The following is a 15,381-nucleotide window of genomic DNA, read 5'->3' on the forward strand; positions in this document are numbered from 1 at the left end:
ATTGTGATTGTATTGAATCCAATTAGGGTCAATTTGACCCACAACATAAAACATTTACTGAGAATTCAAACATAATAAAAGGAGAAAAAGTGCAAAACAACAGTCTTTTTATATTATCTAATATATAGAAAATTGTTATAGAAAATGTTATAGAACTCTGTATTTTAAATATTAGATTTTTTTTTGTTAAGAATTGCATTGGTTACCGTTTGAGAATGACCCACATTGTAGATGTGTACGTTTATCCTGTTTATCTATTGTGTATGTTCTGTGTTTTAGGCTCAAGTGTCCAGTGTAACCCCTGGAACATCATACACCGTCACAGTCAATGCAGTGGCCTCATCAGGGTTCAGCTCACCCGTCAGCCGAATACTTGTCACCACTATTGAGTCATGTAAGTCTGTTTGATCCATTCTTAAACCACTATCCTCTTTAAATAAAAATGTTCTTCCTTTCGTTATTTATGTGTATTTCCCTATAGTTCCTATATATTTCTCTAGACTACCTGAGTGTTTCTGTTTATGAAGCGAATACATAAAATTTATTAGTGCAAAATTTTACTTGAATTTTTTTTCCCCCTTATTAGCAAGAAAATATTGCTATGCTACAGTTTAAAAATGCTATAGTCAGTGTATTATCATTAACTAAAAATAGAACTATTTAAAACATTTCTGTTTCAAATAAAGTGAAAATAAAAGATAAACATTAATTGAAAATTTAAAATAAATGCATAATTCAAATAACTGGCTATGATTCTTTTAATATTTTGAAGTGCCTTGTAAATTCAATGGTATATAAATGCAGTTATCATTCAGTACCATTATATACATCAAAGTATCATGGTTTTACAATCTCCATTAATTTTGTCTCTTTACAAAATGATTTCTTTGTAAGTAGAAAGTAATATTGCTTTGTGGTAGAACCGGTGATGAAAGGTGAAACCCTTTGAAATTTTGTAAATGAACCATATGCACTTTTTTTCCATTTGAAGTGGGTGTATGAATATTGGTACATTTATGTTTACATAATTGATGCTGATTCCAGTTAGCAGGCTTTGATCGGTCGGTATCAGATTCCCGCATTGCTGGTTTGCTCGTCCCTCTGAGAATGGCATGGACGGGTCACGCTTTCTGATGGCTTTACATTGTTATTTTCCTAAATGGCTGACACCTCCACAACAACAGATAGCTGTTAGTGAGCCAAGCGCCTTCTGAAAGACCTCTAAACTTGACAAAGGCCGATACTAAATCTAGGTCAGAGCAACAATAGCCGTCCTGCTTCATTGCCGAAGATGAGGATATAATGGCAACACAAAATAAAGAAGTTACAATCAATTAAAAATTAATTATGTGTAAAAAAACGACATGAAACAATGAACTAGTTCAAAATCAAGTATTTAATGAAGCTGTCATAAAAATAGGATAATATATCAAATGCATCATAAAATTGTTAAGGTATTTGTGTGTTTATGTGTATGTAGTACCTGCAGCCCCCTCTAAGCCAGAAGGTGAGCGGGTTGGTTCCACTGGAATCCTGCTGTCCTGGCCGATGCCCAATGACCCCTCAATTCACTCATTTGTCATCAAATACAAGGAGATGTGTCCATATCCCAAAACTAACTTCACTGAGGTCATCAAGAGCCTGGACGTCACAGAAACCCTCCTGAACACACTCACCCCTGGAGCAACATACAACATCAAGGTGCACGCTTGATCTTCACACACATTTCAATAGTTTGTCATAGCTTTAGCTAATTTAACCATGGCATAGATTTTCACATGATATAATCTGAATATAGTGAATAAATTGTTTTAAGAATGTACACAACACCATAATACAACATACACTTATACTGCAGTTTGGGTTTTTTAGTAACTGTAAAAAGGAACTTATAAAATAACAAATGATACAGACTTAAAGAAAATACCAGTTCTCAGCCCAGCTGCAAATGCATTGTTCAGAAAAAACTATAAAATTAAAGTGGTTAATAATAGCTTGTGGTTAAAGGTGTCATAAACTGGCTTTTTTATACTGTTGTCTGAGGTCAACTAATGACGTTTGTGTGGTTTTTACATTCAAAAACATCATAACTAATAAGTAATAGGCTATTTTCTACACTGGTTTTGAGGCTGTCTTCTGAACGCTGGATTTTGATGGGCGTGCAGCACTGGAGACTTGGAAGTAAACGCCCACGGCTAGGATTGGATAAGATTTGCATATTAAATGAGCTTCAGCTCCACTGTCATATCTATCAGGCTTGTGCACAATTCAGAATTGAATTGAGAATGACTCCTAAATTCCAATTCAATTCTTGAATTTGAATTGATGTCAAAAACAAGATGTAGAATTACAATTCGAGTTTGAATTAAAGGAAGTAGAATTGAAATTCAAGAAAAATTCAAAGAAATTCATATACATGTCCATCTTGCCATAGCAGCTTCTTCTGCACCTGTTGAGAGAATCTTTAGTGTTGCAGAAAAAAATTTCAGGCCAGAACGGTGCAGACTCAATGATAAAACATTTGAGGAGCGATTGAGAATTAGATGCATCAGTGTTGGTCAGTGAGTTTTGTATTGAAATTAATGATAACTGCTTTTACAACAACTTTGTGCTATTTTATTACTTTGAAATGAAAATAACACTGGAACAAAACTAATTAAACAACAATGAGGGGTTCATTTATTTACATTTATCATTATCTGTATTTTAGAACAAAATCTGTGCAGGGTTGAGGAGTGACACTGTAAAAAATGAATCATGGGTCTTGTAATTTTCACCCCAAAAAATTAAGGTGATAATTAAAAATAATGTGTATTTTTTCTTAAAGGGGGGGGGGGGGGTGAAATGCTGTTTCATGCATACTGAGCTTTTTACACTGTTAAAGACTTGGATTCCCATCCTAAACATAGACAAAGTTTCAAAAACTAATGTTGGACGTTTGATGGAGTATTTCTTTGTCAAAAATACTCCTTCCGGTTTCTCCCAAGTTTCGGGGAGTTTTTTTCGAGTATGGGTCGGCTTTACGTTAATAGAGCGGAAGGTCCTTGTATGGGCCGTACGGGCTCTTCTCCCGGTAGGGTGCGCGCGCGTGTGACTAGAGCGAGAGAGGAAATGTACGTCCATAAACACTCGCTCAGCTGCAGATCCAGTCGTCCGTGAACACTAATGTCGGTTATAGTCCGCGCCGCGCTCCAATTCATTCCTCCACTTTGACATTAAGCGACTTCAACGCTTCAGCACAGCATTCCGGGAAGGCAGCGCTGCATTTGAACCGATTTGAACTCAGAAATGACGGGAAGCTTCAGTACATCGTCGCTTCAGTGTGCATCGCAAAGTGGATCTCCACACTCCAAGAAGTGTGTTTTTGACGGAGCGGTCCAAGCGATAAAGGTTCGGTCCTGCTTTGGAAGAAGCCGGTGAGTAAAACTGCTTCAAATGTCTATGCTGTTGCTTATCGTCGCGTGAGTAAACATCAGTAAACGACACGATCACATGCTTCGTCATTTAAATGCGCGGACTCCATTGTTGTTCTATGTATAACGTTACACTAGTCTGACGTGCAAAATCGTTTTGCTTGCTACTGCTAAGGTTTAGTCGCATAGAATAGTCCATAAACCGAATCATGTCCTCATAAACTGCGAGTAAAGACACTCAAATGTTGACAGGTCATTAAATACAGTACATACCACAGAGACGGACGTCCTGCTGTTGCTGTTTCTCCTGTTCAATTTATTTCAGCCTCCGATTCTGGATCATATATCTATTAGCTCAGAGCGATAGCAAGGGTTTCTCCACGCTTGAGGACGTCCTCGCTTTGCGCGCTCGTCATTCTTTAGCTCCGCCCACTCGATACGCCTCCAGGCGCTCTTTTTTTCCGGAAAGACTCGGTACAGCCCATATTTCTTTTAGAAATATAATAAAACTAAAGAGTTTTCGGAGATATGAAGGATGCAATACTACTCTATAGGTACTCAAGATTGACATGACACTGACTGAAACTGAGTGTTTCACCCCCCCCTTTAATTTAATGCTTAGTTGCTGGTATACATATATAGTTTTGAGCAGCTAATCAAAACATTTGTATTTTTGTCAGTTTCTGTGTGTGTGCCCCAGTGGTTAACAGGCTTTCTGTGGCTGTGGACCATAGGTATAATCTACCACTTTACCAGGGTCTATATTGTCCCCACCACTTTTTGAAACATCTCACAGCACGGATGGTATGGGATCAGATTCCCGCCTAATGTATCGGTCACGCATAATTTTTTTTGTTTAATTTAAATCAGGGGTGGGTCTGAGCGGGTGGGGGCGTATCGTGTGAGCGGAGCTAAATAATGACGTGTGCTCGCTGCTGCTATTGTGTTGAGTCGAGTGCGTCGTAAAGCTGTGTCATCCCTAACAGCGGGAAAAAAACTTTATTCAAAATAAAAATATGGTTTTAATCAGATACAGCCATACATCTATGATCCGGAATCAGACCCAGAGGCTGCAGTTGAACAGGAGCAGCAGCAAAAACGACTAGAGCAGGACGTCTCTATGTGGTACAAGTTATACACTAACTATATAATATGCTTAGCGGCTTGTGTTATTTACATATTTATACTTGAATTATATCGTCGTATTTTTGTCTTTGAAGGTGTACATGTGGGAAGTGCAGTTGTGCACGTGTGTGTGTGTGTGTTTACGCGTGGTTTGTGTAGACAATTGTAACGTTAGTAAGCGGACTGGTTTTGCACGGCAGGCTAAGTTAGTGTTTACATAGAAAGACACGGAATAGTAGCGCATTTGAATGAAGAAGCGCGCTTATTTAGTTCAACATATTTCCCCCCTCTTTGTGTATTGTTGTTTGGAGTGCTTTTACAATACACAAACATAAAGTTACACATATAGTGGCCAGCTAAACAAATGTACACGCACTACACATCGCATGCTCCATTGATCAATTAACTATACGTGATCATGTTTGGGCTACTCGATGAGCATAGGCAAAAACACAGACATTTGAAGCAGTCTCACTCACCGCCTGCGGTTCTAACGTTGGGACCTTTATCGTTGGGACTGCTCCATCCTTCAGCATTAGGCGATCGGGAAAATCCGGCGTCGAGCTGGGCCTTGTTTATGAAACAGTCGGCACCGAAATGCAGCGAACAGATATAAACATTCGCGCAACTCAGTTGCTGATCCGGAAAAGCAAATTACATCCACTGTTGCCTTACCGCGGGGTTTTTGGGGAATCTGTGCAGGACTGTCTTGGTCTGGCAACCAAAAACGCACTTTTTAGTGACATTGTAATTGTGCACATAACCTGTGCAGCGCATCCTACAAGCCAGCGCTTTGATGGGCGTAGCCTGTTACTTTCGCTCTCTCCCTCTCTCTCTCTCACGCTCTTCCGGTAGAATTGTCCGTAAGGCCCATACAAGGAAATTCCGCCCCCATTAACGTCAAGGGGACGCATGATCGCAAAAAACTTGCCGAAACTTATGACTAACCGGAAGTAGTATTTTTGACAAAGCAATACTCCATCAAACGTCCACCTTAACTTTTGAAACTTTGTCTATGTTTAGTATGGGATTCCAAGTCTTTAACAGTGTAAAAAGATCAGTATGCATGAAACAGCATTTCACCCCCCCCTTTAAGCAAAAGTGACATTAAAATTTACAATGCAATTTTTTTCAAGTCAGTGCTGTTCTTTTGAACTTTATGTTCATCAAAGAGTCCTAAAAAAATATTACAGTTTCAAAATATTAAGCAGCACATAATATACTATATTCAAATACTATATTCAAAAATAATAAATAAGAATGATTTCTGTAGGATCATGTGACACTGAAGACAAGAATAATATCTTTCAAAAAAATCGTACTCATTAAGTAATAAATAATAATAATACATTTTATTTGTAATGCACTTTATATTAAACAAAATCTCAAAGTGCTACAGAATTAAAACAATCAACAACAATAAATAAGTAAATAAAATAAATAAAACTGAAAAATTAAGAAGTAACAAAATAATCAAAAGCTCTGGTAAAAAGGTGGGGTTTAAGACCACGCTTAAAAGCATTTACAGTCTGCAAGTGGTTAGGGAGAGCATTCCACAGACTGGGGGCTGCAGAGCAGAAGGCCCGATCTCCCATAGTACAGAGTTTGGTCCTGGGGAGTTTTATGAACATATGTTGAAACAGAGCGGAGGTTACATGTGGATATTTGTATGGTGAGGAGTTCCTTGAGATAGGAGGGTGCGTCATCGTGGACCACTGGTGGGTAAGGAGTGAGATCTTATATTCGATCCTGAACGTCACAGGAAGCCAGGAAGCCACAAGAAGCATTGCAGTAGTCCAGCCTGGAGGAGACAAAGGCGTGGACAAGCTTCTTGGATTGGACAACCTTCTGGTGTGGATCAGCCAGAGTTAGTATGGGACGAAGTTTAGCAATGTTTCTGTGGTGGAGGAAGGAGGTCTTACACAGATGTTTGATGTGAGCTTCAAAAGTAAGCTGCGATTCCATTCTGACCCCCAGATTGGTGACTGAAGTGGAAAGTGGAATGGCCTGATCAGATAGCAATGCTGGTGATAACAGATTTCTGGACCTGAAGGGGAGTGCCGACTAGTATAGCTTTAGTCTTGGAGCTGTTTAGCTGCAGAAAGTTTTGTTTGATCCACGCCTTTATCTCATCCAGGCAAGTGATCAAAGTGGATGTTGTGAAGTCAGCAGAGGATGATGAACTTGTCCTAAGGTAAAGTTGAGTGTCATCAGCATAACAGGGAAAATAAATTCAATGACGGCTGATGACACGGCCAAGGGGAAGCATGTAAAGGATGAACAGGGTGGGTCCGAGCACTGAGCCTTGAGGGACATCTCAGGTGACGTTGTGTGACAGGGATATAGCTTCTCCCAACGCAACATATTCAGTTCTCCCAGTGAGATAAGTAGAAAACCAGTTGTGGACCGAGTCAGAGGGACCGATGGTGGAATGTAAACGGTGAAGGAGGATGTATCAAAAGCTGCAATTAAGTCCAGGAGAATGAGAAGGGATGGGGAACCAGCATCTGCCACAATCAATAGATTATTTGTGACCCTGACCAAAGCTGTTTCTGTGCATTTTCCTGAGCGGAAACCAGACATAAATTTCTCATATAGATTGTTTTGCTCTAAATGGACCTGAAGCTGTGCAGCAACAACTTTTTCCAGCACCTCAGCCACTTAAACTCTGTGGACCCTGTATAGGGTCGGGAATGACAATGTCATGTACAGGTCCTTCTAAAAATATTAGCATATTGTGATAAAGTTCATTATTTTCCATAATGTAATGATAAAAATTAAACTTTCATATATTCTAGATTCATTGTACACCAACTGAAATATTTCAGGTCTTTTATTGTTTTAATACTGGTGATTTTGGCATACAGCTTGTAACAACAACGAGTTTATGAGTTTAATGTCTCGGGGAATAATTAACTCAAAAGGGGTTCAATATTCAATATTCATGAATTTATGAATATAATTTGCCCGTCATTCATTACGTATTAAAAATTTCCCGATAGGGAAATTTGTTTAATTAAATACAAGTAACCCTTTATGAAATTGCTTGAAATTATCCTACTAAGTTCGTCCACCAAATTAGTTATAGACTTTTCAACTCAATTCTCCATAAGGGATCACTGCTTTACGAGCGCATAAGAAACATTAACTTTACTGATCAGGACAAGTTCAATATTTCAAATGGTCATACAGTTTACTTTACTACCATAGTAGCATAAGCAGTTAGGTAACTTAGATCGCAAGTTTCATTGACTTTGTGTATGTGGGAGAACAACAGACCCAACTCATTAAATGTCTTTCTGGAGGTTTAATAAACACAGACTAAAAATAACACTACGATTCACACAGAGAGTACACACTAAATATGCATCAAGAAAGTAGACATGTAGATATTAACGAAAGAATACATAAAAGAGAATAATGAATAGACTGAAATTAGAGAGAGATAAAAGAGAGAGATGGGAGAGAGAGAGAGATGAGAGAGAGAGATGGTACAAAGCATTTAGAGGTAAAAACACAACTTTCCTTCAGTTCAACAACTACGACCTTCACGGAGCTTGTCCCAACGGGACAATACACACCTTCTTTACAGCAGTATGAATTTTATAAGAAGAAGAATACTTGCATTTCTTTTGGTTTCGTTTTGGCTTCTCGCTTGTGTGTGTGTGTATATGTCTGCGTCTTAGGTAGTTCTCTCCGAGGTCGGGAGGTGACGTAGTTTTCCTTTAGCGGCGTTTCGGGTCTACCTCCTGAAGTAGCCCGTGGCTAGTAAGTTGATGGAACGAGGAACAAAGGATTGTTGAAGACCGGATTGTAGAAACGGAGTTTCTTGAAGAGGAGTTTCCAGAAGAGAAGAGTTCAGAGGAGAGTTTCAGAAGTCAAGCCGGGAAGAAGTTTCAGAAGCGAAGAGGGAAGTCAAGAGGGGAGATTGTGGTCTCCACTGATCTTTTAAGAGAATTAATCCACGCCCCCTTCTGGCTAATTCACCCAATCCAGAGGGTGAATTCGGTAGCGGGAAAAGTTCTCTTTGTCTCATTTTATGGCCTATTTTGCATGTTCCTGAGGTGTCGTAAAGGGGTGTTGATTTTGTATGGTTTTACTCCCAAGTCGGCTAAACATATTAATGATACATTTCACAATCCCATTTTGTGCATCATTGAGTAAGTCAAAGAAATAGGAATATTTAGGTATCAAACACCTTATGGCTGGGAGATATTAAAACAGAGATACAATTTTACACAGGAATACAAGCATTTAAAATGAGCTTACATTGTTTCTATGCCATGACTGAGTAGGCCTGAGTCAAGGAGCATGCATATACACACCAAGCTACCTCGTATACAGTCTAGAATAGTCTTAATTAAAGCTTCATAAGGAATGTGTGTGTGTGTGAGTCCTTGTGTATTGACAGGAGCCTTGGCGCCTTTCGGTCTGGGGAATGAAAAAGGGGGGGGAAACAGGGTTCGAGTCGTGTGACCCGATCAGGGCCTGTGTTATTGGACGGGGTCGTAAAACTGCCGAAGTTGTCACTTCCCCCAGACTCTGTGGCGTGGCTCTTAATTTACATGCGGCTAAAAGCTACCCCCCCCTTTTTACAATCAACACTGGGTTCCTCTTTGATCCTCATTGTAAGAGACCACAGACGCTACAGTTCCCCCTTTTCATCTGACGAAGTCCGTATGACATCGTCGGATGACAGTTATCGTTTTGGTCGGATGACAGGTGGATCATGAGGGTCAAGTGGCTAGTGGTTTCTTAATTGTTGTTTTTCTTCAGCCTTCGGTTCCTGAGGTTATTCTCGGACAGCCTCCCATCACGATGGATGGATGGTAGGTGAGTCGGGCAGTCGGGAGCAGGTGTTTGTTACGGCTGGGGCGCCAGCTCGATGAGGTCCGTCTCTGCTCCGGGCGTTGTAATTTCCCTCCGGGGTTTCCATCGGAGACCCCCGGACACGGCCGTTGTGAGCTTGGCTGTGGAGGTTCTCATCTGGTTGAATTTTCTGTACAGGAGGAAAGCGATGCCCAGGGTTAGGGTATTGCCGAAGATCATAGAGACACATAGCGCAGTGTCAGCTGCGGTCCAGGTTTGGACCACAGGAGAGTTATTCAGGATGGGTATTCGGGACAATGCTTGGAGGGCTGTATCAAGGGGAGCAATGTCAATGAGCTGGGGCCCCCCTTTCTCAATCCACAATTCTAACTCGGGAGCGAGGGTGAAGTTGTGGTCCTTGAAGAAGGCGGGGATTTCCAGTTCCGACTGGTATTCTTCGCTCGGGAGGTGGTACAAGGCCAAGTCGTCCAGGTGGAGGATGGCTCCTCGTGGTACTTGGACCCACATGCTCTGATCCAGCAGGTTGATACGAGTCGCAGTGTCGTGTTGGTCGTAGATCAGTGTGGCGGTGCGCACGGGAGTGTTGACGAGCCACCTGTCACCTACGATCTCTGCTTGCGTCTCGGTGACTAGGGTACGAGGCGTTGCGTCGGTGGGGCAGCGGGTATTGCTGAGCATAGGTTGCAACCCGCAGATTCCCTCCGTGTTGTCTCGGAGGAAAGGTTTGCTTGGGCAGAGATAATGAATGTCTTTGGTCAGGGTACACATGTGTAGGTTTGGGGCTAGGTACAGCTGTGTGTCGCTGTCATGGTACGCGACTACCTGAGGAGTGCGCACCTTGAGGTGGGTGTTACCTTTCCAAAAGCCTACATTAATAATGTCTTTGAGTCGGTAGATTCGGCTCGACTCGATGATGGGTAAATTAAGGAGGAAACCCATTTCTTTCTGCTCGGGATCCACATACAGGGGAATGGCGCTTCCCAAGGAGTAGGCCAGGTGTATCTGCAGCGGGTCAGTGGGTGCGTTGATCGCAGATGCCAACACGTTTTGCACCAGGCTTAAGGGTATCAGGTACGGTGGGATTCTACCCATGGCTAAGCTGTCGATGGACGAGCTTATTTCCCGTAACATGTCCGTCATTAAGGCGGTAACTAGCTGTGTTTGGGCAAAGTCATTTTGGAAGACGGTGAATAACTGTTTCATGGAGTTCACGGTCTGGTTCAACAGGACACTGTGGGTGTTTAGAATTACCACAGTTCCTCTCAACGTCTTGCCGATAGTCTGTAGAGCGGCACTCTGTGTGGTGAGTTGCTCTTTGAGCTGTGGAAGTTCAGTTTGGATTTCAGCCACATGTCGTCTTACTGTGGCGATGTTCACTGCGTTGACACTGGACATACCAATGTTAAACAGAGTTCCGACGGCGGCAGCGGCTCCGAGCAGAGCTCCCAGGAACCGTTTGGGGCGGCGGTTGTGTCCACCTAATTCTGCCTGGGTGACGGTCATCTTCTCTAGTTGTTTTAGCATGTGCGTGACATCAGCATCGGCGTGGCGGAGAGAGTCCTCTGTCCAGCGAGCACCGGCCCAGCTGTACTGGGCTACTGCACGGGGGTAGTGTGCGTTGTAGACGTTGCGGGGGTCAAGTCGGACATACACCTTCTGAGTGTGGGTTCGGCAGTTGGTGATCAGAAGTCCAGGTTGCTCTCTCAGTACGATGCCCGAGGCTGGACCCGGTGTGATGATGTCTGGTGGTGGCTGGCCTCTGATTGTCTGGAGGCACAGGAGCAGGATCCACAGTGGCATCCTGTTACAGGCAAGAGAGAGAGAGAGAGAGAGAGAGAGAGGGAGAAAGAGAGAGTGTGTGTCAGTGAGATTTGTCCCAGGTGGGTGGGACAGTCTTCTCGTTTCGGGGACGGCGGTTGTGTTCAGCTTGCATTGGCCCCTAACTGTCTTTCTCTGTTAGTGTCCACATGTCTCTTGATCTGGTTCCTGTGAACCCATTTGAGAACTGGTTCTCTTTGTCCCTGGTTTAGCTGAATCTGGTATGCGACGGGAGAGAGTTTGTTCATAATCTCATGGGGTCCCGTCCAGTGGGGCAGAAATTTCTTTGACAATCGTCGGGAGCCTGTCAAAGGTGGCGGGTTGAAGTTGTAATACCAGACCTTGTTGCCCACCTCCAGTTCTTGGTGTGAGGCTTTGCGGTCGTAGTAGGCTTTCTGACCTTCAGCGCTCTTTTGCAAGTGTTGCTGAGCAAAGGCAAAAGTTGTTTTTAAATGTCTATGGAGCTCATCGAGGTACTGGAATGTGGTGTACGCGGTGACCAGGTTGGAGTCGCCGGGTTGGTACAGCAGGTGTAGTGGCAGAGTCATCTGCCGCCCAGTCATGAGTTCAAAAGGGGATACCCGTGTTGATTCCTGCGGGGTGGCTCTGAGGGCCATCAGCACGAGGGGGAGTTTCATATCCCAGTCTTTTTGGTTAGCAGACACGTACTTTCTCAGCATGGCGACTACTGTGCGATTCGATCGTTCAACTTGCCCTGATGCGATTGGATGGTAACTGACGTGCAGTCTAGCCTGTATCCCCAGGCATTTCCAGATTTGTTGCATGATCTCGGCAGTGAAATGGGTGCCTCTGTCTGAGTTGACTTTCAGTGGCAATCCGAACCTTGAGAAAACGTGGTTTAACAGGAGGTAGGCTGTGGTCTGGGCGGTGTCGTTGGGTGCTGGTAGACACTCCACCCACTTGGTAAACTGGCACACCACTGTAAGAAAGTACTTGTTGCCTCTTGTGGACCTGGGCAGGGGTCCTACCCAGTCGATTTGTAGGTCTGACCACGGAAACGTGATTCCTCTGCGTTGCAGTGGGGCTCTGTGGTTCGGGTTTGCCGGTTGGAACTGACAGCAAACCAGACACTCTCTGACGTACTCCGCAACATCTTGCTGCATGCCGGGCCAATATGCCACCTGTTTCAGTGTGTCATACGTGGCTCTGGTGCCGTGGTGTCCCGCACATGGTGTGTCGTGGGCGTACATTAGCATCACCCCCCTTTGCGATCGTGGCACCACAAGCCGTGGCGTTGTGCTGCCATCGGGTGCAAACCACAGAATGTCGTCCTGTATACGCATCATGTGTTTGGAGTTGTATAGTTGCTTGAGGCTTGAATCCTCAGAGAGGTCAGAGTCAGAGATAGGGTGGTCGGAGGGGTCAGAGAGGTGGTCGAAAATTGTCTTAATTGCCGTGTCAGAGGCTTGCATTTCCGCAATGTCGTTGTGTGAAATCTGCGGCGTGAGCGCTAGTGACTGTGCGGCGGCCATCGTGGCAGGTGCTGGTTGCTTGCTGCGGGTTAGCACTGCCACGGCGGGGCTGGGTGTGGGGTTTGGAGGTTCCCACATCTCGCCGTGTAGTGCGCCCATCTTTGCGAGGGCATCGGTCTGGTCATTTAAGTCTTTGTCGGGGCCGGGTAGTTTCGAATGGCCTTTGACCTTTTTCCAGTACACCGTCAGTTCATGTGTACTTGTGATGTTGTCACATTCCTGGAACAGGTGTTGGTGCTTGACTGGCTTGTTGTTAGCGGTCTTGAACCCATTTTGTTTCCAGGTTGGAAGGTGGCAAATGAAACTGAGCCTGGCGTAGTTAGAGTCTGAACAGATGAGTAGTTCTTTGAAGTTATGGGCTGACGCGATCTGACAGGCTATGAGAATGGCTGCTATTTCTGCATATTGCGATGACTGGGGGCCCAGCATGAAGTGTCGTGGTGGGCACGGCTGATCGTTCACCCATAGCACACCTGCACCTGCTTTGAGGGTGCCGTCGTGGTTGTAGGAGCACCCATCGACGTAGGCCGTGGGCATGTCTTGGCACGCGTTCAGTTCAAAGTACCTGTGACAGGTGAGTTGTTGTTGTTGGGGTTCTTGTTCATCAGCGGCAGCTGTAGGCGTGTCATCAGAGCAGTTCTGGCATGCAGCCAGGCCATTACCCAGCGCAGACTTGTGGTTCTGTGCATATCGTGCCTCAACGTTGCGGCCTTGGAGGGCCATCAGCCATGTGGCGATACGTGAATTAGTGACTACGCCATCTCGGATGCGTTGGCTATTGAGGAACATTACGGGCTGGTGGCAAGTCTCTATGATAACCTTCTGCGCCCCAATGTAGTTGGAGAACCGCTGTATGGCCCACACCGTGCAGAACAGAGCTTTTTCACAGTCCGAGAACTTGCACTCCGGTGGGAGAAGCGTTTTGCTGGCATATGCGACCACCTTTTTGTCTTGGTCATGTCGTTGATAAAGGCCAGCACTAAGACAGTGGTCGGAAAACCCGGCTTCCAGGTAGAATTCCTTCTGTGGATCTGGGTAAGCAAGGCATGGGGCTGTGCATAAATGTCTTTTTAGTGCTGCCATGGCGTGTTCCTGAGCTTCGGTCCAGACAAACGGTGAGTCTTTCTTTAGCAGGGCTGTGAGCGGTCTGGCAATGTCTGAATAGTTCTCGATGAATTGTCGGGAGTAATTGCATACCCCAAGAAAACTGCGTAGCTTAGAAACATTAGTAGGGGGCTTGATGTTTTGAATGGCATGAATTCGGTTAGATTGAGGTTCAATGCCTTGGGATCCGATGAGCAGGCCAACGTAGTTGACCTTGGTTCGGCACCATTGTCCCTTGTGGAGGGCAATCTTGGCACCGGCTGCGGATAATTGGTTCAAAACATAGTCTATTTCTTTCAGGTGGTCGTCCACCGTGGCGCTCTTCATGAGAACGTCGTCTACGTAGATTAAGTTGCCTCTTACTCTGGCATCCGGGCAGGCTTTGTTAAGGAAGATGTTGAACTCAGCTGGTGAGTTAGCATATCCGAACGGGCACCTGTTGAAGGTGAATTGTCGGTTGCCAAATGTGAAGGCCAGCTTGTGTTGATCTTCTGGATGCACAGGGATGGTCCAGAATCCAGAGGCCACATCAAGTGTAGAGAAGATTGTGGAGAGGTTCGGGGTAACCTTATTCGGGGTATTTCTTGTTCCAACTGAGTCATTGGCCACCTTGACAGCGGCACCTGTTGATTCAATCTCCGATAGTCTATTGTTGGGCGCCAAGTGCCGTTGGGTTTGAGCACGGGCCAAATTGGGGCGGAGTAGGTGCTGTTACATGGACGGATGACACCTTTTTCGAGCATGGACTCGATAATCTTCTGCACTGGTTCGTATGACGCGATTGGAATCTTGTACTGCTTGACAAACGTGGGCGGCGCACCAGGTTGTGTTGGGATGCGCACCGTGTGGAGGTTTGTGAGCCCGCAGTCTAATGAGTCTTTGGCAAAGGATTCTTTAAACTTATAGAGGACTCGTCTGAGTCCCTGACGTTCTGTCTCATTTTGGAGCGCGTTAGCGTCTCGTAGAATTTGTTGCACTTGAGACTCAAAACCGGGGTACGGTTCCTCCCCCTGGGTGTCATCAGGCAGTTTGGTATGGAGGGGTGCAGCTAGTTCATCCGTTTCCATGACAGGCTGTTGGGAGACTGTGTATATTACAAGGTGACTGTCCTCTGTCAGCTCCGTTCGGCAGACCTGGTCTTTGGCCGCCGGCATGACAGATGTTATGGCGATGAACTTGAAGGGTACAGTGAACAGGGTGTTGTCTGTACATTCTGCTGGTATCAGTGCGGGCGGAATGGGCCCAATGATGGGTAACACAAGTTCAAAGTCATGAAAGTCATTGCTGATTAGCCATCCCAGTCGAAAGGCTTTTGGGATGTTGATGTCCATTGCTGTGCAGTTGTTGAACAGGATGTAAACAATACGAGATGACACTTCAGTGAGGGGTGTGGCTTCAAGTGTGAGTCCGAGTTCCACACACTCGGGTGAGGGTTGGAAGAAACTCAGTGTGTGGTTTAAGGTTTGACCACATCGCATGTTGAGCCGCACAGCGACCCCTTTGGTGTATGCTGGTATTGCAGTTCCTTGTTCACTGACAAGCGTGCAGACTTCAGGGATGGTCTGTCCCGACATGAGATTGTCAAGGCTGATGGGAAA

General features: G+C 44.6%; 1 protein-coding gene across 3 annotated transcripts in view; it reads left to right on the top strand.

Moving 5' to 3' along the window:
- ptprq (protein tyrosine phosphatase receptor type Q) overlaps positions 1-15,381 on the top strand; it is a 110,515-nt gene that overhangs the window by 30,477 nt on the left and 64,657 nt on the right. For all 3 annotated transcript variants that reach the window (XM_067420003.1, XM_067420004.1, XM_067420005.1), the window contains exons 19-20: positions 280-394; positions 1,481-1,701. In XM_067420003.1, coding sequence (XP_067276104.1) covers positions 280-394; positions 1,481-1,701 — 336 coding nt within the window. The remainder of the gene's footprint in view (positions 1-279; positions 395-1,480; positions 1,702-15,381) is intronic.

The sequence above is a fragment of the Pseudorasbora parva genome, chromosome 16, assembly GCF_024679245.1.
Source record: "Pseudorasbora parva isolate DD20220531a chromosome 16, ASM2467924v1, whole genome shotgun sequence".
Lineage (NCBI taxonomy): Eukaryota > Metazoa > Chordata > Actinopteri > Cypriniformes > Gobionidae > Pseudorasbora > Pseudorasbora parva.